The 21949-nt window shown below is 52.1% G+C and overlaps 1 protein-coding gene across 1 annotated transcript in view; it reads right to left on the bottom strand.

The window, feature by feature from the left end:
- The window catches only part of DSCAML1 (DS cell adhesion molecule like 1), a 329691-nt gene that overhangs the window by 11273 nt on the left and 296469 nt on the right, over positions 1-21949 (bottom strand). Inside the window, exons 16-21 of the mRNA XM_057749582.1 lie at positions 19631-19777; positions 17155-17310; positions 10033-10172; positions 3960-4113; positions 770-887; positions 225-388 (exon numbers count right to left, since the gene is read on the bottom strand). Of these exons, the coding sequence (XP_057605565.1) occupies positions 225-388; positions 770-887; positions 3960-4113; positions 10033-10172; positions 17155-17310; positions 19631-19777 (879 nt within the window). The remainder of the gene's footprint in view (positions 1-224; positions 389-769; positions 888-3959; positions 4114-10032; positions 10173-17154; positions 17311-19630; positions 19778-21949) is intronic.

The following is a 21949-nucleotide window of genomic DNA, read 5'->3' as shown; positions in this document are numbered from 1 at the left end:
GGGGGAACGGGGCTCCCTCCTGGTGCCTCCCCCACTCCTGCTCATTCTCCTCTCCATCCCTCCTGCCTCCTCTTCCACGTGACCCCTCTGATCCACCAAGGATCTGTCTCGCCAGGGTCTGTTCTTGCATTCGACTACCTGCTCTCTCATGTGATGGAATCCCCCCACCACCCCCGTCCCATCCCTGTCCCCACTGGAGCCCTGCCCTCCGCTCAGGGTCTCACCTTGCACCAGAAGGTTGACGATGATGGTGTCGAAGCCGCCAGTGTTGGTGGCCGTGCAGGTGTAGTAGCCCGAGTCCTCCGCCTTCACCGCTCGCAGCAGCAACGTGCCGTTGGTGTGGATGAGCCGGTGCCCGTCCATGGACACGGGGATGGCCGAGTCTTCACTGCGGGGGTGGGGGAGGGGTTACGGCAGGCATCCCCTCCTCCGGGGGCCTCCCCCAGGTCTGTAGGCAGTTAGGGCCGGGAGCAGTCAAGGGTTGACTTGGGGACCCTGGATTCTTGGGTTTTCACTCAGCACTTCCTGGGGATATCTAGTAACCTTGGCCTCTTCAACCACCCAGGGAAGGGAGCTCCTTGGCAGCCAGCAGAGGGGAGCCAGGGAGGCCAGGCCTGCGTGTGACAGCGGTAGCCGTGTACTCAGCAGAGCCTCTGCAGGGCTGGAGGCAACTGAGTCAGTTGGAAGGGAGGGACACTGGTTCTTTTCAGGGCTCTTCTGTGATGCCCGTCTCTGGGGGTCACCCATCCCTGCAGGGTCCCCCCCACACCTGTCCTTGGTCCACTTCACGGCGGGCGCTGGGTCTCCCACTGAATTGCAAGGCAGCCGGACGTCTCTCATCCAGGGTGTAGTCACGGTGCCCCCAAAGGAGGTGATCTTGGCTGGGGCTACGGGGAAGAGAGGATGAGAGCCACTCCACTTTTACCGCCTACACTGCACTGCCCCCCTTTCTTGGGGCCCCTGAATCTACAATCCGAGTCCTCCCTCCCCTACCTGACCACTACCTTGGGCTTGGGGTGGGGGTGGGGGACAGGAAATTTCAGATGGGAGTCCTTGACTCAACAAGCATTTGTCAAATACCTGTTCACAGGAGGCTCCGAGGAGCCACAAAATGAATAAGGTCTGTTCCCTGCCCTCAAGTTGCTCACCATCCACGAGGGATACGGACACTTAAAAAAAAACCATTAGGGTGAAAAATACTATGGTAGGAGTAGGTGCAAGTAACCCTGGGAGCAGGAGGAAGGAGGAATGAACTCTGCCAGGGCAGTGGTGGTGGAGGTGAAGGTCGGGGCGGCTGCTGGAATTGAAAGCTTTGACTTGAATCTTGAAGGCTAAGAAGGAACTCACCACGCAGGGAAGGAAAGGTGTGTCAGGAGGGGGACCAGCACTGACTAGAGGCACGGGGGCCTGAAACACACAGCGAGTGGGAGGATCCTTTGGGGTGACCAAAGCCCAGGGTGAGTGAAGACGGGGCAGCAGAGCCTGGGCCAGAGCAGTGAGCAGGACGAGAAGCATGGAGGGCTCTGCTGGCACCTCAGGGAGGCTGGGATACCTCTTGAGGTCACCAGGAGGCTTACGAGTAAGTAGTGATATGTTCCAAGTAGAGTTTTAGATAAATCCCTGGCTGCCTGCAGAGGATGGTTTGGTGGAGGTGATCTTGAAGGATGTAGACCAGGGACAAGACGGTGGCCAGAGTGCAGGCAAGAGGTCACATAGGGCGGTGGCGAGCAGATTAGGGGCTCAGGGGAAGAACTGCCAGGATGGGGGGTCTCCCTAGTTCTGGGGAAGAGATAGAGGGGGAGGTGGCGGTGACTTCTGGGATTCCAGCTGGGCTGACCAGATATGTGCTGGTGCCCTCGTGGGGACGAGGCACATGGGAGGAGGAGCAGGGTAGGGGGGAGAGACTGGAAGACTCTGCTCATGCTGAACCTGGGGGGCACCCTTGGGGGGTAGCTGAAAAGCGGTTGGGTATAAATGTGTTGGCGCATGAGAGAGATGACTGCAGACACTGGCGGACTCAGCAGCAGAGTGACGGACGTCACCAGGAGGGGGATGCAGATTGACAGAGGAGTGGCAGAGCCCTGGGGTCAACAACATACAGGTACAGAGGAGGAAGGTGTGTCCCCAGGGAGACAGGAGAGCTCTGAGAGGAGCCTGATGCACAGGTGGCATCACAGAAAGCAAGGGAGGCAAAGATGCCAAGGGCTCAGCGAGAAGGTAATCACGTCAGGTACCTCCGAGGTCTCCAGGCCCAGGGCTGAAAGTGTCAGGAGGCCACAGCCAGCCTCCTGCCATGGGGTCCTTCTTGGGGAGAGGGAAGATGTAAGGTGGCTGAGGAAGCAATGATTACAGGTTTGGGTACAGGGAATGGAGGTTTCTCTTCTGTGAGGGCAGTGCTGGCGTGATGGGCTTGGGACAGTAGGGGAGGCCTGGAGGGGCTGCTGAGGAGGAGAATGCTGCCTGGGACAGTGGAGGACCACTGGGGGCCAGAAAGACGTGGGCTGGGCAGAGGGGTCCAGCAAAGATGGCCTCCATCTCAGGCAGAGAGAAGTACTGGGGGCCTCGGTGATGGCGCCAGGGGCTCTAGAGACCCCGTTCTAGATCCAGGTCTGTGCTATAGCTGGGCTTGGTTCCCAGAACCTCTCAGTGGCGTGTGTGTGTGTGTGTGTGTGTGTGTGTGTGTGTAGAAGGCACAGCAGTGCCTGTCCATCCCTCCACCTCCCAGGGCTGCTGTGAGGACAGACGATGATGTCCACATTCTAGGAAGTTCAAAGCCCTCTGGGAACATATTATATTTAACAGCCACAGGGGAAGGACCAGCCTTCAGCCAAGATACCCAGGTCCTCAGCTGTGCTCTGGGCCAGCGCCAGCTGTCCTAGGAGGATCAGAGGCCCTGGGCCCCTTCCCTCCTGAAGGAGACAAGTCCAGGAGAAGGGGTGGGTAGCTCCTCTGGGAGGAGGGGGCAGGGGAGGTTAGAAACCTGAGGCCATGTGGATAGATTCCCAACCTGGAGCCCGAAGAGCTAGCCCACCACTCTCAGCTGTCTTCACAGGCCGTGCCACCCCTGCCTCAGAGTGTCCACCGGAAACTGAGATGACAACCCCTGCTGGCAGGGCAGCTGCAGGCCCCAGGCTTGCTGCAGGCCCTCCGTTCAGGGCCAGTGGACTCTGAGCCTGAGGCAGGGGAGGGCTGATGCCTCCTGTGTCTCAACCAAAAGAAGCTGGTGGCTGAGGCAGGCATTGGTCCGGGGACCCCAGGGCTACGGAGACAGGTGGCTGTGGGAGGAGGCAGGGCCCAGGGAGGCCTGGGGTCAGGGTGGAGGCTGGAAGTCTCGGGCTTGTGTGGCTAAATCCCATGCCCCAGGGTTGGCACGGAGGTGGGGGAGGGGCGAGCCGCCCTGCGAGGTGGCCTCTGTCTTGATCTTGGATTGAGACCTCAGAACTGTCATTGCCTGTAAAGTGGGGGTACATGTGCCCCCACGCCACACGTATGCCCAGGTCAGGGGTGCGGTGGGGCACCCCCAAGAAGAAACATGGTCTTCATCCACCTGAGGTGTCCAGGCTTTGAAATGAGGGGGCTGTCTTTGCAGCTCTCTGCTCCGTGGAAGCAGCGTACCCCACCTCAGTCGCCTCTGGGGGAGCTGAGCTGGGTTGGGGGTGGGGCTCACTCCCCCTTCTTTCAGCCCCGCCGTAGAGTTTGGACCAGGGACCAGGGTGTCTTAGGCCCAGCGCCCCGGCTGGCGGTGCCGCCTCGAGCCTGTTGTGAGGCTTTCTGGGAGTCAGGGGGCAGCAGAGGCCCAGGCTTGGTGGGCGCAGGAGGGAGGCAGGCGGCCAGCCAGCTCCTTACAGCCAGGTCACAGACAGGGTGGAGGGGAGACACCCCCTACTTGGGGAGGACCAGAATTCTAGAAGGGGGCTTCTGGCAGCTTCTGCCCTCTGCCCCAGCCCCAGGCTGCTCACCCTTGCCAGCAGGCTCGATGGTCACCTTCTCGCTGCTGTTGCCCCGGCCGGCGGAGGTGACGGCGGCCACCCACAGCAGGTACTGCTGCCCGCGGTTTAGGTGGGCGATCCGGTAGAAGAGCTGCTCTGGACTGGTCTCGTACTCGCTGGGAGCCTGCAGGGCAGAGGTGAACGCGCTCTAAGAACCAAGGCCCCTGGGCCTCCGCCTCCAGCTCCAGCCTTCTGGGGCCCTGGGCTCAGAGGAGGTGATGGCAGGGGCGGGGAAAGGCAGGCTCCTGCCTAGTTTGGCCGGTCTGGGTTTGGAGCAGTGCTGAACAGAATTCGCCCTGGACTTGGCGCTGGGCTCGACCCGGGAGCTGACGGGCCTGCCCTGGGGTGTTGCTGGGTCAGCCTCAGTTTACCTCTGGGACTGATCCGGGCGCTGGCCACTGTGGCTCCAGGCCAGGAAACGTGAGTGTTTTTGGGTGAGAGACGAAGGGAGTCAGGAGAGGGGAGAATGGAGGAGGGAGGGTCCCAGGAAAACCCCGAGAAAAGGGAGTCTCTGGGAAGAAGCTAAATTACTGCGTTTGCCTTATTAGGGCTGTAGACAGGCTCCCCCAGCCTGTCCCCACTCAGAGTCACCTCCCAGCCCTGCTGTCTAATTACTGCTGCTTCGTTCCGCACCCCTTCCCCCCGCTCCACCCCCCGCCAGCCCTGCCTGCCATCTGGGGGAGGGATGGGCGGGAGAGGGAGCTACGAAAGCTTCACGGGGCAGCACTTTATTAACGATTATTAGTGGTACAGATCACCGTATATATTGTAGGTTATATAAATCTATAAAAATTTTTTTAACCAAATGACAGTGTTGACAAGTTGCCAACAAAACAATATCGGATCCCAGTGGTTTTACCAGTTGCTTTGATGAAAAGATTATGTTGCCTTGGAAACCAGAGGCTCAGATATTGAAATGAATTTGAGAAGGAGCTTTTGATAAGCGCTAGTTTGCAGACCTCCTGTCAGCCCCTTCCCTGGTGCAGGCGGGATGGGGCTGACTTTCATTTTATTTTATTTTTTGGTCGGCCGCGGGGAAGGGAAAGCAGGACAGCACCAGGGCCTCTTTGAGATCAGGGCGGAAGTCTAGGGAGGGGGAGGAACCCCCCGGAACAGATGGGGGGCCCCTGAGGCCAGAGGGAGCTAATGATTAGTTATCTCTGCAGTCACGGGATCCTGTACACACATGCCCACGTGCACACGCTCACATGCACATGGACATGCAGACACCGTCACGTACGTGCTGAGGGACAGACCTCCAGACAGATATGGGGTCACAGAGGGACATTCTCTGTTCCCCATGGGAGGGCTGAGGGGCCCAGTGACTTATAACAGGAGAAAACATCCTTTTGGGCCCTAGGCTGTCTGTAGGGAGATGTTCTGGAGAAGGCACAGGCATCCCTGCAACACACACAGAGCTCCCTGGAAATCTCCTCCTGCTGCCTCCCTCGTGGAGATCTGGCCTTGAACCCTGGAGCCCTGATAGTTGGGAAGTCCTCTCAGGCTGCTGTGCTTGGGGACCGTGTGGGTATTTGCAGGTCATATCTGAGCATGAGGCAGGGCAGTGCAGGGGCTTTGATACCTGCCTGCGTCTCTTGATATATGATCCACAGTGTCTCTCATGGTTTCTGGGGCCTCAGTTTTCTTTTCTGCAAACTGAGAAAGCAATAGAGCTCTGCCTGCCCTGTGAGGTTACAGTGGGACACAGATGAGGCAAGTGGTGTGCAAGTCCTTTGTAAATGGGACATATTCTTCTCCTGGCACATTTTTCTGTGAGGGTGGAGAGGTGTGTGTGTGCATGTGTAGAGAAAAGTTGAGTGTACTTGTTTGTGTGTTAGTGTGTACCTGAGTATACATTTGTGTCTACATGGGGCAGGAAAGCTTTGGCTTCCCCTTGAAGGTATTAGCATCTTACCTTGGTGCCTTCCTTTTAACCTGGATTCCCCCCAGATCTCCTGAAATCACTTTAAAAAACACACAACTCTACCCCCAAATAAGGTCCCAGTGAATCAAAGGTTAAAAAAAGGAAAAACTATGAATGAAGAAGCTATAGGTTAATATTTATCTGTCCCTCTAATCACAAAAATAAAGGCAAAAATCATAAATGGAAATGATTTATAAATTTGAATTATATGAAAAGAAAACCTATGGTATAATAAAAACTAGAATCAAAAGGCAAGCAAATACTTGCAACATATATGATCAAAAATGGTTATTATCCTTAATATGTAAAGAGCACTTACAAGTCAGTAAGAAAACCATGATCCACCCAAATAAAAAATGTACAAAGGACATGAATTGACAATTACCCAAAGATGAAAAAACAGCCAGAAAACACATAGCAATAATCAACCTAACTAGTAATCAAAAGAAATATAATTTAAAACATCTTAAAAAAATTCCAACTGGCAAAAAAAGAAAAATATATAATACCCTGGATTAGGATGGGCACAAGGAAAAAATATACACTACTTACAATGCTGGTGGAAGCATAAGTTGGTGCAAACTTTCTGAAGGGTAATTTGCAAATATGCATGCAAACCTTAAGAATATTCATACTCTTTGTGACTCAGGAAATCCTATAGAAATTTACCTTAAGAAAATAATAAAACATGTACATTAAAACTTTTATGAAGAATTCTCAATGAAACATTATAATGGTGAAAAATTAAAAACAGATTAAATACAGAATAATTGGGGGATTGGTTAAATAGATTATGTACATACAGGTATTCAAGATAATATTTTAAAAGAATGTTTGATGTCATGGGAATTCCCTGGTGGTCCAGTGGTTAGGATCTGCACTCTCACTGCTGAGGGCCGGGGTTCAATCCCTGGTTAGGGAAGTAAAATCCCACAAGCCATGTGGCATGGCCAAAAAAAAAAAGAAAAAAGAAGAAGAATATTTGATGGTGTGGGAAAGTGTTTACATATATTACATGAAAAATTCAGATTATATCACATTATGTAAAATTTTATTTTAATTTTGTAAAAAAAACAAAACAAAACTTATAGTTTATGTACAGATCAAAGACTAGAAGATTATATACCTAAACGTTGCCAAGGTTTATCTTTAGGGAATGAGAGTACAAGCAATTTTACTTTCTTCTCTATTCTTTTATATATTTATAGAATTTTCTACAATAAAATTGTATTATTTTGATAATCAGAAAAACACAACAAATGTATTAAAATGTTTGTAAAATTTCTAACAGGACTCAATGCAGGTCTGGCCAGCTCCAGGGTGTAATTCCTGGGATCCTGTACCTTATGCAGTTTCCCACATCTATTCGGAGGATTCCTTGCACACAAGGTCATACACGCCAGTATGTACACACACAGACACACGTGCATTTGCCTCTCACGCCATACTCATTCCCATGGTCTTGCACTGTCACGTGTACATGAGTGTGCCCTCACTCCTGGAGCTCTTTCATGAATGAATTTGTGACGCAGTTGTTTGGAATCTGGAATCTATTTCTGCAAAGCGATCACATCACACAACTACACGTGGTGGTTAGGTTCTGCGGTTCCTCGTTCAGCCCAGTCCCTGTCTTGCAATGTGGCTGAACTGCAGTTCTCATCACACCAGCACACCTGGCCCCATCGTGTGACACTGTCTGATGGGAAATCTCCCCAGGATATGAAGAGGAAGGAGGGAGGGTTCCCAGGTCTCCAGTAGCAGGAGGAGGGCATGGGCACCAGGCACTCTGCTCCAGAGCCTGGGAGAGGTGTCCCCAGCCAGTTGACGGGGGCTCCTGGAGCCTGAGTTAATGAGGAGGCAGTGCTCTCAGATACCAATCCCTTTGAAAGACTTCATTATCAGAGGAGGTAATGACCATACAAACCCAAGCTGGAGAATGAGGTCCCACCCTCTCATCAATCTATGAAGGGAAACTTGCCTTGTCTAAAGCTTTACAATTGCCAGGCTGCTAGTAATTCATTCATCAAACATGTGTTCTGTGACAGTGATGTTCCAGGCAGCGTGCTCTGCAGCTGGGGACCCAAAGATGAAAAGATGCTGCCCTTGTCCTCACAGGACCCCACAGACCAGTGCGGGAGACAGGCGCGTGAGCAGCTAACCGCCACCCAGCGCATTCGGCACGTGCTGGAGGATGAAGAGCATGCCGCGGGTGCTAGGGTCGGTGGGGCAGAGGTGCAGGGGTGTGAAAGGCACAGCAGGTGTCCAGAATGGTCACAAGCCTAGTGTGACAAGAGCCTAGAATGTGTGTGTGTGGGAGGGGCCGGAGGAGGGGGGAAACGGGGACAGAAGACAAGGCTGAGAACGTTGACTGGAAAATTGGCACAACCCCCCAACAACGGCAGGGTGTTCTCAGCCTAACATCTGTGGACCCCATGACCCAGCAGTTCCTCTCATAGGCCCCCAGGAACACGTAGACAGGAGCACGACGGGACATGGCCAAGAGAGTTCATAGCGGCACCATCTGGGATAGCTCCAAACGGAAAACTGCCCAAATGCCTATCAATGGATAACACAATAAGTAGTGATACACACACGTAATTGACAACTATACAGAAGTGAGAGTGAATACTCTCTAACCACACTCAACAATATGGATGAAATTCACAAACTCAAAATAAGGTTGAGTTGTAAGCCAGGCAAAAGGTATACATACTTATATATTATATAACATTCAAAGAGTCTATACTAATCTGAAGTCAGGATGGTGGTTACACCCACAGGGGGAGGGTGGTAACCTTCTGGGGTGTTGTCCTGTTCTCTGCTCTGGGAACCCTCCCTGCTGCGTGCCTGGATGAGCTGTGAAAATTCACGGAGTTGTGTAGTCATCATACATGTACTTTTCTGCATGTGAGGTAGTGGCCGTGAGGAAGGAGGGGAGGGGATGGAGCCACTGAAAAGACATTTCTGGCCTTCCCCTTTGGTAATAGAACTTTTGCCTCACCGGCGAGGAGCGGGGCCACCTACGACTCAGAGGGTAATTCAGAAAGACCACAGGAAAGCAGAGAGCAGAGGACGAGATGATGACACAATTACCAAGCAATTTCAGGGCAGCTTTCTGGGCTGCCAGAAGCTCATCTGCAGGTGCTGGGGCTGCTGTCACATCACAAGTTGCTGATGGAGGGAGAAGCTGGCCTCCTCCTGCTCCCTGCTCTCACAGTCCTTAGCACTTCTCTCGATAGTACTCACGGCCCCCCAAGCAGCACCCCTCTGCTTCCCCCACTAGACTGGAGGTGCCCCGAGGGCACGCGTCTTTGCACCTGCTCTTTTAACTAGAACACGTGTGCTCTAGCAGTCACGCAGCAGAACGCTGTGATTGAGTGGCCGGAGATAAGGAAAGAGACAGAGGGAAGGATGCCTATTATGGGATATGGGTGCATCTCCCACAGCACCCGCCCTCATCCTCTCCTCCCTTTTAGCAGCCCTCCCTAGAGGGAAGGGGCTAGCGCCCTGCACTGTGCTCCAGCCTGGGGCTGCCCACTTTGCTCCCAGGTTTGGGCAGATGGTGCCATCTCTCCGTCCTCTCCCCTTGGCTAGGCCCAGACCCTGGCTCAGAGAGAGAGGCGTTGCCTTCCCTCAGCTGTCGCCCATCTTTTCCCCTCTTCAACTGGCTCCATGCTGAGCGGGCCACTCCGGGCAGAGCTCCAGCAGCCCCCCAAGCACGGACTGACCATGCTGAAAAGTTGATTCATTTCCAAAGGCCATGGACCAGTAAGTCCCCAGTCCAGAGCTCTGGGATCTGCTGGGAGCTTCCTTGGTCAGCCAGACCAGAAGAGCTGAGGCCCTGTCCTCCCTTTCCCACCTGCTTGAACGTGACCCCTGACTCAAAGGAGATTCCAGGGCTTGCGATAATCGTGCAGCCCCTGGAACAGAGGACTGACCCAAGATAGACTGGGGTAAAGCTTCATCCACTGTTGGGTGACCAGTGCCCATACTTATCCATGAATCCAAGTAGAAGCACAGGTACAAGCAGTCCCAGGGTTTGACCCAGAAGCCAGCTGATCTACCGGGTACTTTCCCTTTCTCTTGTCCTGCTCATCATTCGGCCCTGGGCCCACTTACCGGCTGGCCAGACCCGGGGCTGGAGCAGAAGATGGTGTACTTGCGGATCACCCCATTGGGCTTGGTTGGGGGGAGCCATGACACGACCACACTGCTGGCGGACGAAGGGACAGCTTTGATGCCAGCGGGGGGACCTGGAACTGAGCAGGGGGAAGATCGCGTCAGTTTAGAGAAAGGAGAAGCAAAGCCTTTGGGAAAGAATGACAAGGTGGGGAGAGTGACGCGGATCAATCTGGGAGAGCTTCTTGAAGGAGGTACGTTTGAGCTGTGGTTTAAAGGAGGAGGTTCTAGCATGGCAAACAGGTAGGAGGACAAAGGTGATCATTAGGGGCTTGTAACAAAGTCTCTGAGATGGAGGCACTGCAAGTGGCCAGTTTCAGTACTGTCTGGCCAGAATCAAGGACTTAAGACACACAAGAAAAAAAACAGAACCCATGAGGAGTTCATCTTGACCCCTATGACCCTAACCTGATCCCCACTCCAGTGCTCTATTAGTAGCTTGTGTTTAGGCCAAACAAACATACTGGTCACTTTGCTCTTTTTGCCCTGTGAGCTCCTTGAGGCTGGGGACTCCAGAGACTCACACAGCAGACCTCCTCCTGAGGGTCAAGGGTCAGTGGTCAGCCAGTGGGTGGCTGTGTTTCCTTCCATGTGCTCAGGGCACTGCCCTTGGGGTGCTGGCTAGGCCCTTTCTCTTTTCAGGAGGGAAACTGTACTTTAGAATTGGCTAAGTCTATCCTAAGTGGATCCAATCTGTATGGATTCTGACCTCCCCTTGCTTCTATGTCAGAGCCTGCCTGGCCTGGAAGGGACCCTAGGACTCTGCCTGGAAGACTAGAAGCATCTTCTCAGCCCATACTTTCCTTCTTCATCTTTCCCTTGTATTGTTGTGACTTGTCTTTCCTCCTGGGAGTTTTTATGCTCCTTTGAAGATTGTGATGGTACCCTATCCAACCCTACTCAACCTATTCTCTCTGAGCCTCAGTTTCCCCATCTATATGGACAGAACAACCACATTAAAGGTTTGCAGTGGGAATTAGTGCTAATTAAAATAAAGCATCTGGCATGGTGCCTAGTACATAGAAGACACTCAAATCATAAAAATTAGTATTTTTGCATTCCCTCCCCGGACTCTCAGCTTTTCGCATCTACCTCAATTTTTAAAAATCCAATAAGCAGTCAACAATTCTGGTTTAAACAAAATAATTAGAAACAGCATCATCACCCATCCAGGACTCTGAGCCCAGAAGCTGGCAATCACCCTAACTCTGCCCTTTCTCACTGCTACAGCCTTGCCATTTACCTCTGCAAGGCGTCTCTGCAGTTTGGGGATGCGTGGGGGTCTACGAATGGCCACTGGGGCAATTTGCCGTGTTCAGATCTTCTCTCTCCTTGCACACTTTTTTTCTTAGTTATTGAGAGAAATATGTTGAAATCCCCCACTGTGACTGTAGATTTATCTATGTATCCTTGTAGTTCTGTTGGGTTTTATTTTGTGTATTTTAAGGTATGTTATTACATTCATAAAAATTTAGAACGGTTTTATTTGCCTAGTAAATGAAGTCTTTTACCAGAACAAAGTGTCCTTCTAAGAATGATTTTTTTTGCCTTAAAGCATACTATGTCTGATATTAATACTTCAGTTTTCTCTTAGGTTTGTATGGTATGTCTTTATCTTTTTCCATCCTTTCATGCTTAACTTTTCTATACCTTTATGTTTTCGATGTTTCCTATAAGCAGCACATATTTGGGTTTTGTTTCATTGCTAGACAGTCTGGAAGTCTTTATCTTTTAACTGGAGAATTTGGTAAATTTATCCTTAATGCTATTACTGATATATTTGAGTTTAAATATCCAATCTTACAAAATACTTTCTATTTGTCCCACCTATGCTTTTTTCCTTTGTGCCTTCTTTTGGATTGAGTATTAAAAATACTCTATCCCCCCTCCATTAGTTTTGCTATTATGCAGTCTTTCGTTACTTTTAGATTACAGTGTGAATCTTTGACTTACCAAAGGCTAACATTATTAATTGGTGCTTTTCTTTTCAGACAATGCAAGGACTTAGAACTTCCATTTACTCTCTCTCAATTTACATGCCACTTTGGCATATTTTAATTCTGTATATATTTTAGATCCCCCTTCAAGATGATGACATCATCATTTTATGCCATCAATATTGATTTCTATTTACCCATATAGTCATCATTAATTGCTCTTTTTTCCTTCCTACATCATGGAGCTTCCAGCTGGGATTGTTTTCCTTCTAGAGAAAGAATACCCTTTAATATTTCTTCCAGGGCAGGTAAGTTGATGATAAAGTCTCTCAGTTTTTGTTTGTTTGAAAATGTCTTTATTTTGTCTTAATCTTGAAAAATACTTTTGCAAAGTATAAAATCACAGGTTGATAACTACTTTTTCATATATTCTTTAAATATACCATTGTATTGTTTTCTGGCTTCCATTGTTTCTGATAAGTTAGCTGATGATCTAATTTTTGCTCCTTTGAAGGTAATTGGTCTTTTTTCCCTCCGGTTGCTTTTAAGATTTTCCTTTCTGTGTTTGTTTTTTAGCAGCTTTATTATGATAAGCCTAGGTGTGGGTTTCTTTAAGTTATTGCCTGTGAAGGCTGTAGAGCTTCTTGCATTGGGCATGATGTCTTTCACAGCTTTGAAAAGTTTTCAGACATTTTATCTTCTGCTGCATTCTCTTTCTCCTCTTCTTTGGGATATCACCTCACATCTTCTATGTCCTGGATATTCAGAATGTGGTCCATGGGTCAGCAGAAGTGTCACCTGGGAGCATGTTAGAAATGCAAAATCTCAGGTTCCACCCTAGACCTACTGAATCTGAATTTTAACATGATCCCCAAGTGATTTGTATGCAGAGTAAAGTTTGAAAATCACTGCTCTATATCTCTTATTTGCTCTTTTATTTTCCATTCATCTGTCTTTTTGTGTTTCATTTGATATTATCTTCTGACCTATCTTCCAGTTCACTAGTTATCTCTTCAGCTGTGTCTAATTTGTTATTAAACTCATCTAGTGAGTTCTTAATTTCAGATATTAATAGTGTTTTTTCTAGATTTCCATTTGCTAGCTTCAAATTTCAATTGTTAAGAATAATTATTTTAAAGTCCATATTTGATAAAACATATGTTCGGAACTCTTGTGGATCTGTTTCTTTTGTCTTTTTTTTTTCCTGCTGGCTTTTGTTCACATTGTCCCCATTATTTTTCATTGTATGCCAAACACATTATTGGGAAATTGTGGAAATAATTGGAGGTCTCAGATGATATAATTTTCCTAAAGAGAGAATTCATGTTTGCTTCTGACAGGCACCTGCAATCCAGGGCACTAGCAACCTGAGGTCACCTCAATCTAATTTCTAGGACTGAGATGATTCAAGGCTGAGCTGTCTACTTTTGGTCCACTTTTAATCTTAGAGTCCTGCCCTTCATGGTCTCAACTCAAAGTAGACGGGGGGAAGGGGAGGGGAGGAGGATTCACTAGACAGACCCCCACACCCTAGCAGGCCCTGGCCTCCAATTCACGTCTTTCTGGTACTGCTCAGTTTCTCAGTCACTGCCCCCAGATTCAGCAAACGTCCCCCAGGGGAAGTGCTGTTCCAAATACAAGGCTCACCTCCTGGGCCTCCATTCTCCCTTGGATCCTGGCCCAGCGACTCTTCACTTTCTTGCCAGCTCTCTGATACCTTCAAGCAAGTATTGGAAAATACTTGCTTGTCCTCAGCAAGGAAGAGAGTGGGTTTGAGTTACTGCATCTACCATTCCTGAAAGTGGAACTCCTCTGATGTGCTTTCCTAAAACTTGTGCCTCCTCCTCCCTTCATCCTCACTGCTGCTGAACTAGCACACACCTTCCTCTTCTCTGCCTAGATGCTCACAAATTCTAAGAGGCCTCTCTGAGCTTAGTCCTTATCCCCCACCCCTTCCTGTGATCAATCCTCCATGCTTCTACAAGAGTTACCGTCCTGACACATGGGTCTCATTCAAGCCTCTTCCTCAGTTAAACACCTTTAAAGCAGTCTAACATCCAATCCAACTTTGCACTCTGAGGCCATGTAGCTAGGTCCGATATTCACAGGGAAGATAAGCAGTAGGCAAGGGGTTGTGCAGCTCATGGACAGAGTGTAGCCAAGCCAGCCTGAAACCAGGCTCTGGCTGAGAGATCTGGACATAAGAAATGAGCTTGAAGTGATCTGTTTGCACTTATCTTTCTATGTATCTTGCTTTTCTCTAAATTTTCTGGTAATTTTTTTCCCTTTGGCAAAATGCAAAACCCTAAGGGGGAGTAGTGGTGGTGAGTAGGGAGTCACAGTGTCTTCAGATTAGGCTATTTGCCCAAGGTCCCATGGCACAGCTGGCATTGGAACGTGGATTTGTCTGCTTTGAAGTCAGCTGAGTAATTATTGTAATGACTGCTGCCTACAAACGGGAGAATCTGGTGGAGCTGGAGCAGCATGGGTGGGGCAGGCCTGGTTGTCTGCCTACCCCTCTGCCATCCTTCCTTCCTATTCCTTGCAAACAGAGTCTCACTCCTGTTTGGGTAGCCCATGCTCCTCCAGCCCTTCAGAGAAAGCTGTCTCCATCACCTACACCAGAGGATTCATCACGCTTAGAATAAGTCAGCCATGATAATTCCATTCTCCTTTCAGTGACTGGCTTCGCAAGAGGCATATTGCCCTACTGCGGCTGATGGGAAATGAGCGTAAATCTGGTGGGGGGTTTCTGGGGAAGGTTTCTTTTACTCCCGAGAGAGGCATGCCCATAGGAAGAGACTGCTTCTCTCACTCTGAACTTAGTCTTGTCTGGCGTGATGCCTGGAGCTGCAGTCATCTTGAAATCAGGGGAGGAACAGCTGACAGGCTGAGGATGGCAGAGCAGAAAGATGGGAGCCACTGAGTTAACCGACCCTGGAGCTGCCCTACTCAAGACTTGTTGTCATGTGTGATAATAAATATGCTTATTATTAAAATCTGTTTTTAGTTACATTGCTCCCAACCAAAAGCTTCCTAACCAATACAAGTGGTATGATGGAAAGTACAGAGGCTAGGGAGGCAAGAAAGCCTTGATTGGCCACCCATTAGCTTTGTGACCTTCGCCAAGCTGCTTTAGCTCTCGAGGGCTCAGTCTTCTCATCTCTGAAATGGAAATAATACCCACCCCACAGGGCTATGGGCAGGTCAAATCATGCTTATGATGGCACTTCACACACATGTCAAATTAGAAGCACTGTTCTGGATGAGACCTCATCTGACAGCAGTTTCCTTCTGGCTCAGGCTTCCCTCAAGGGCACCTGGGTCCATCAGAAGCCGTCATTTCATGGCCAGCTCTTGGCAGGTATAAAGCAGCTACCATTTGCTAGCATTCGACATTTTAGAAAGAGTTCTGCAGCTATGTTGTTTCTTACAACATCTAGATGAGGCACTGTCCCCGTTTTATCATGAGGAAACTGAGGGTCAGAAAGGTTAAGTGACTTGCCAGTAAGTGGCAGGGCTGGGGCACGCACGGCTGCCGTGTTTACCAGTGCCCCTCCCACTCTGTGAAGCTGCCGCCTTAGGACCCTGCCTGTGTGCGTCCCTGTGTGTGGCTCTGTGGGCAGCCCTAGGGTGGGGGGTTGACAGCTCCTTGTAGGGAGGGATGGTACTCGTAGACCTTTGGATTCCCTCGCGGGGTCTCACCTTGATCAGTTAAACACGTGGAGGTGCTTACAACTCAGGCCTTGCATCAGAATAGGACACAAAAATCTGGGGGTCTGGGTGGTTAATTTCTAGCGGTCAGGAAGGTGCCAGAGTGTGTGTGTGTCCCTGAGGCCCTGTAAGGGGCCAGGCTCCGAGCACCATCCCTGTTCTGTCTCCACACAGGAGCAGGTGGCTCTGCCTGGAGCTGTCCCAGGAAACCTCGATGGAGGGATTAATGACAGGAAAAGTAGGGCAGGCAGGTTGCTAAATATTTAATTGCTCAGAGCTTAAGTGGGGGAGGGGGCTGATCTGATGGAAAGGGAGGGGCTTAGAGAGAGCGGGGAGCGTTAATCTGAGCTGGTCTGGTCACCGGGAACATCTCCACCATCACATCAGAGTCACCCCTTTGAAACTCCCCTCACCCCTCCAGCTCCTTCTGCCAAATCGTCTACGTAGGACCTAGACTGTGGGTCTCCGTATTCTTCGAAAAAACTGAGGCTGAATGGGAGGGAAGCCATGATGCCAACCCTGGCTCCTGTTTATTAAGTGCCCACTGGGCACAAGGCACGTCACATCAACTGACTCTCCTGCCCATATAGCACCTGGCTCAGAAGAGTTAGAATCAACTAAGTGATGGGGTTGGAGGGGTGGGGAAGGAAGTGCAAGAGGAGCCCAGAGCTGTGTAGGGTCACACAAGGTGCCTCCCGGACCTGCCGAGGCCCCTGGAGGTGTGTGGCTCCAGCCCCGGCAGGAAGTCTGGCCCTTCTCCCGACCTGATCCCTCTCGGGCTGACTCAGCTCCCAGCCTCCCCCGTCTGACGTCATCACTCTACCCTTGAGGTCTGGCTCCTTATCTCTGTTTTCTTCCAGTTCTGCCTCCAGGCAGAAGGGCTTTAAGATAACAGCTCCAAAGGGATGCACATTCCCTTCCTTCCCTGAGAGCCCCACCCCCGCACACCAGAGTCTAGGGCCTAGCTCAACCCGGGGTGATCGCCGAGTCCCTAACCTGGGATATGTAAGGTGATGCTCCTGTTCCCCCCAATCCCAACCATCTGTATCCAGAGGAGACCAGGTTGAACCCTGCAGGGGAGCAGAGGTCACAAAAAGGATGCTCTTGGGATGGGGGTGGGAGGAGAGGATTTATCTGGCCTCTGACCCAATGCTGCAGGGGGTGGGCGTTATGAAGGCTTGTATGTTTATGCATGAGTCCTGGAGCGCTTCACCACCACCTACAGTAAGCTGTGTTCTCCCAAAGCAGGGCCCCAGCATCCCCAAAGTCAGCGAAAGGACGGGGCTCTGCTCTCACTCTTCTGCTCGGGTGGGGTGAGCAGCGGGCTGGTTCAGAAGGGTGGCGTTCAGCAGCAGGCCCTGGCAGCCTGCGCCGTGGGCCGCGGCCTGGCCGGGCCGGAGGGGGCACTCACCGTCCTCCTTGGTCTGGATGTAGAGCACGCCGCTGCGCACGCCATCCCCTGCCTGGGTGTAGGCCAGCACCTGCACGCTGTAGTTGGTGAACTTCTCCATGCCGCGCAGCTCCACCCGCTCTCGCGTGGTGGTGATGTTCTGCATCTCGCCCCACTCTGCCGGACACGAGCAGCCACTGAGTGCGGCCCAGGCCGGCCAGGCCACGGTCCCCCGGCCGCCGCCCCTCCGCCAGCCTGGGCTACTCCACTGGGCTCAGACCTTGACTTCACGGTGATGGAGACTAGGGGGGCCCTCCACCCCAAGTTCATGGGTGCAGACTTAGGGCACTGTTCCCAGGCCACATCTCTTCCCATCTGGCCCAACCAGGTGTATGCTGGCCTGGCCTCCACCCCCAGTCAACCTGGCACCAAATTCAACTTATTAATAATACTCTCCCATTAGAATATTTCCATCTCTCCAAGCAATGGTTCCCTCTCCTCCACCCAACCCTCTCTCTATGCGGGGGACTCCAGGAGGGACTTGGACCCAGAGGGAAGCCTGGGCCAGGTGGCCAGGCGGCAGCTGTGCCTCTTTGCTGCCCAGCCCCTCCTTGGCCTCTCGACTCTTCCTGCACGGTGCATCCAGGTAGGATGACAGGCTGAGGTTGCCTCCCCTGCACCTGACCAGTCCTGGGCTAGCACCCTGAACTCTCAAGAGGGTAAGGGGTTAAGTCCCCATTACCTTCTCCCAATCACTGAGGGGGGAGAACCTCCCTGCAAAGAACCTGCACAGAGAACGTGGGAGAGGCTGGTGGACTGACTGCCATGGCCAGGAAGGTCCAGGCTTTCCTGGGGCTCAGTGAGGGGACCTGTCATCCTGGCTTTGCCAGGGGACCTGCTGTAGACTCTGAAGAAGAGCTTAGGGAGAGGGTCCCACAGGATGGCCAGGGTCTTAGAAGGAGGAAGGAGACAGATTCCTGAGCTGACAGCCCTGTCTCCTGGGACTATTGGGTTTTCAGAAAACAGCCCCAGACACCAGCTGAGGACAGGTCTTGCAGAGGACAAGTGCCGGCAAACCCATCCTGGAGCCTCGCCAGTGACCTGGCGCAGGCAAAGGCCCGGCACAGGGCCTGGCCAGGGAGGGCAGCAGTCCACCAGGGTCCAGAGGGTGAGGACGCCAGGCCCAGGCTCAGGGGACTCCAGGTCAGTGCAGGGGAACCTCAGAGGCCTGAGTAGTGGGACGTTTCATTTTCAGGAGGTTAGAAACCAGGGTGGACCTGTCCAGGACTAGAGGCAGAGAAAGACCCAGGAAGAGGGCAGCGTGGCCATCAATCCAGGTTGCCTTTGGAGACTAAAGAGGCTGATGCCTTCCTCACCTGAGGGCTGAGCTGGGGAGCCACAGGCTTAGAAAAGTGGAAGCGAATTCTGGAAAATGAGGGCCCATCCCTTACGTGGCTCAGCACAGATATGTGAGGCCATATCATCGCATAAAGCCTTGGGAGACCTTTAGGCCTCTGTGCTTTTGGAGGAGATGGTGGAGGTGTGGCAGGGAGAGACGAGTGCTGTCAGCAGGGCTTCTGGGCAGAGCAGAATGCAGGTGGGGAGGGCAGGGCAGCTGCCAAGGAGGGATGGGCCTGAGCTGGAGTCCCAGGTCATCCGGGGGAAAAGGGAGGGGCCAGGCAGCTGGTGGCAGAAGGCTCAGGGCCCAGGGAGGCAAGCTTGTTTCCATCGTTTGGGATGCTGGGCCTCTGGCTTGCACAGCTGCAGGCTTCCTGGTCACTACAAGGGCTCTGTTGCACCGGGGCTTGGTGTGTCTGTGGGGCTGCACAGGCCTGTCTGGGCTGGAGCATCCCAGAGCAAGGCACCCAAAGCGTCAGGCCGTGGTTTTATTTTTTCTCCTTCTGCCATTCCTAACCCCAGCTCTGCTGCGTACCCTTCCCTACGCTTCTCCAAGTCCCGGGCGGCTCATCTGCACAGACCACATGGCTCACTGTCCATCTGGCCAAGAGGCGGCTCTCCCCAGGTTCTGGTGACCCTGCTTCCGCCTCTTGCCCCGTCAGGCCTAAGCAGTGATGGCTTCTTGCTGGTGCTAGTCCCAGAGGCCCCCTCCTCCCTCCACACCCCTCAGAAAGCAGCGTCTTCCTTAAAGGCTCCTCAACTGCCCTGTTTCAGTGTGCCACCTGTCTCCTGACTGACATGGCCACAAAATCCTAATATTAACACATTCCAGCAGAAAAGCAAATATGCCCATCCCACCCCTCAAGTCACCGCCCAACATACTGCTGTCCAGGAGCAGATGGTGTCCATCCCCACCAGAGAGGTGACCATGTACACCCCACCCACCCTGGCCCCTGGCTCTGGCCCGGGATGACAGGTGTGGAGGAGGGGCTGGACTTCCACTCGACATCCCATGGAAGATGCTCAGCTCTAAGTGTGGACCTCCACTGACCCCATGCCTCTCACCCCATGAGCCGGCCACCACTCCCAGCAGACTTACCCCCATCAACGTAGAGTGACCAGAAGATGACCCGATAGCCTTTGAGGACGCCATTGAGGGTGCTGCGCGGGGGTTCCGACCAGGAGATGACAGCCACGTCAGAAGTGATGGACAGGGCGCGGACGTTCTCGGGGGGCTGACTGGGAACTGCAGGGGCAGGGGGAGAGTCGAGGGGCCTGGTTAGGGAGGTAGAGGACAACATCCACGTGCAGGCGGGGCCCTGCTGCCCAGCCAGAGGAACTCTGGGTTACACAAGTGGGAGGCCCACCTCACTCCATGAGTCGCAAGAGTTTGGGCTGGTGACTGGGAATTCAACCCAGTCTCCTTTCCAGGAAGTTTGGGTGAATAGAGATTTTTATAGCTCGTTTCCTTGGCTCTAGGTGGCAGGTTCCTGGTTCTGGGTAAATGCTGGGGGAAAATGGTGATGAACTTCAGGCACAAGACCCTGGGGATTCATTCACCAGTGGGCACCACCGCCCAGGGAGTCCACCTCTGCTCAGCGTAACAGAACCCGGAAGAGCAAGCCGGCCCTGGAGCGGTTGATGCTCTTATCTGATGGCTGCAGGCTTCTGTGTCACCTGAGCACCGGGTCTGAGCCAAGGTCTGGCTCTAGGGACCCTCGTGTCCTTGTGTCAAGCTGAAGGGAAGGAAAAGAAGGAAAGAGGATCTCAAACAACTTGGGCAGGGGCAGGGGAGAAGAGGTTCCGCAGACCCCTTTAGGACTTCTGGGATCATCCCATTTTTGTCCCTTGTCCCTGCATCCAAACACACCAAAATGCCCTGGGTGATGGAAAACTCTCTCTAAGACCAGCCTGGGTGGTCTGCCCTCCTTTAACCCTCTCCACCCCAGCACTACCTTTGAGCTTAACCTAAGTCTCACCCCCTGGGGGTGGCCCTGCTGCAGCTCGCCCTTTCTGAGATGAGAGACAGTGGCAACACCAGGCCCCAAGGAGCCACCTTGGCCAGGGACAACTTTGGTGGCACTTCCACTCCTTCCAAAGAGCTGGGGGCAAAGGGAAAGGCCATGTCTGCTTTGCTCTGAGTGGGAGAAAGGAGGCACAGGCTGGATGGAAGGTAATTAGATCCCGTTGCCCCACAAGAGGCAACTCTAATTTTTATGAGCATTTAAATGATAATACATCATCCTAACGATCCTCTTTGAGAATGATTATTGTTTCATATTACTTAGGTGTAAAAATATAAGCACCATGTAATTAGGGACCCAGTGTAATAAACTAATACAGATCGCCCGTTCGAACAAAATGAAGGTAATATAATTATGGAAAAGACACTATTGCTAAAGCAGGGGCCCTTGAATACCCCAGGAGGAGTGCTAATATTGCCAGGAAACGATCAGGATCTGACAGGCTAACGAGGGCCTTAATTAAGTATGAAAAACTGCTGAGCAAATGCTGCTGGAAACTTTCTTCCCCCTCTTCTCCTTTGTTTGGAAAATGACTCCACAGCCCATGCTGATCTCTCCCTGTTGGTAATCTCAGCACCCACCCACCTCTGCAGCCCCCCAAAGCAAGAGAGGTGGGGCCCCCATGGAGGCCAAAGGTGGGCCTGGCCTGGATATTTCCCGGGATGGTCCCAGTGGGTGGAGTTGGGTGTGCTGGGTGGGCTTGGGGCAGCTCTTCCCCTTGGACATGACATCCCCGAGCATCCTGCATCCACATCACTTGGTCCTGTATCCAGCCTTGGTCCCAAGCAACAGGGTAACAACAGGGTGACGTTAGAAAGAATATGGGATTTAGGGTCAGGCCTGGATTGTGACCTGGACTCTTCTTCATTAGATGGGAAATTCTGGACAGGTTCTTAACCTCCGTGAGCCTTGGCTCCTTTTATAGGCAACGACCTGGCTGTTAGTGCCGTGGCTCTCACAGGTGCTCCCTGCGCCAGTAGTGCCAGCACCACCTGGGAAGTTATTAGAACTGCACATTTCTGGCCTCCACCCCACACCTGCTGAAGCAGACCTCTGGGGGAGGGTGCAGCAACTTGTTTACAACCCTCTGATGTGTGCTCAGGTTTGAGAAGCACTGTGTCAGAGTACTGCCTGGGATTGGTACTGCTGGTACTTAATGGTGACAAGCTGACCCTCCTCTATTCAGCCAGGCCCGTGGCCAGCATCCTGGAGGGGAGGGGGATGAAGGAGGGCTGCTGCGGGTGTGGGGTGGTGGAGGCAGTGGCGGAGGCAGGGGAGCTGGTGGCAGCGTAGCTCAGGTGCTTCTCTGTACCTCTCTGCATTCTACGCACCTTTCCCTCCCTCTGTGTTCTCCCTTCTTCCCAGGGGCCCAGTGCTCGGGGGCTACTGATGCC

This window comes from Hippopotamus amphibius, chromosome 9 (assembly GCF_030028045.1).
Source record: "Hippopotamus amphibius kiboko isolate mHipAmp2 chromosome 9, mHipAmp2.hap2, whole genome shotgun sequence".
NCBI lineage: Eukaryota > Metazoa > Chordata > Mammalia > Artiodactyla > Hippopotamidae > Hippopotamus > Hippopotamus amphibius.
The sequence above is the reverse complement of the archived record's forward strand: the minus strand, read 5'-3'. Positions and strand labels throughout refer to the sequence as shown.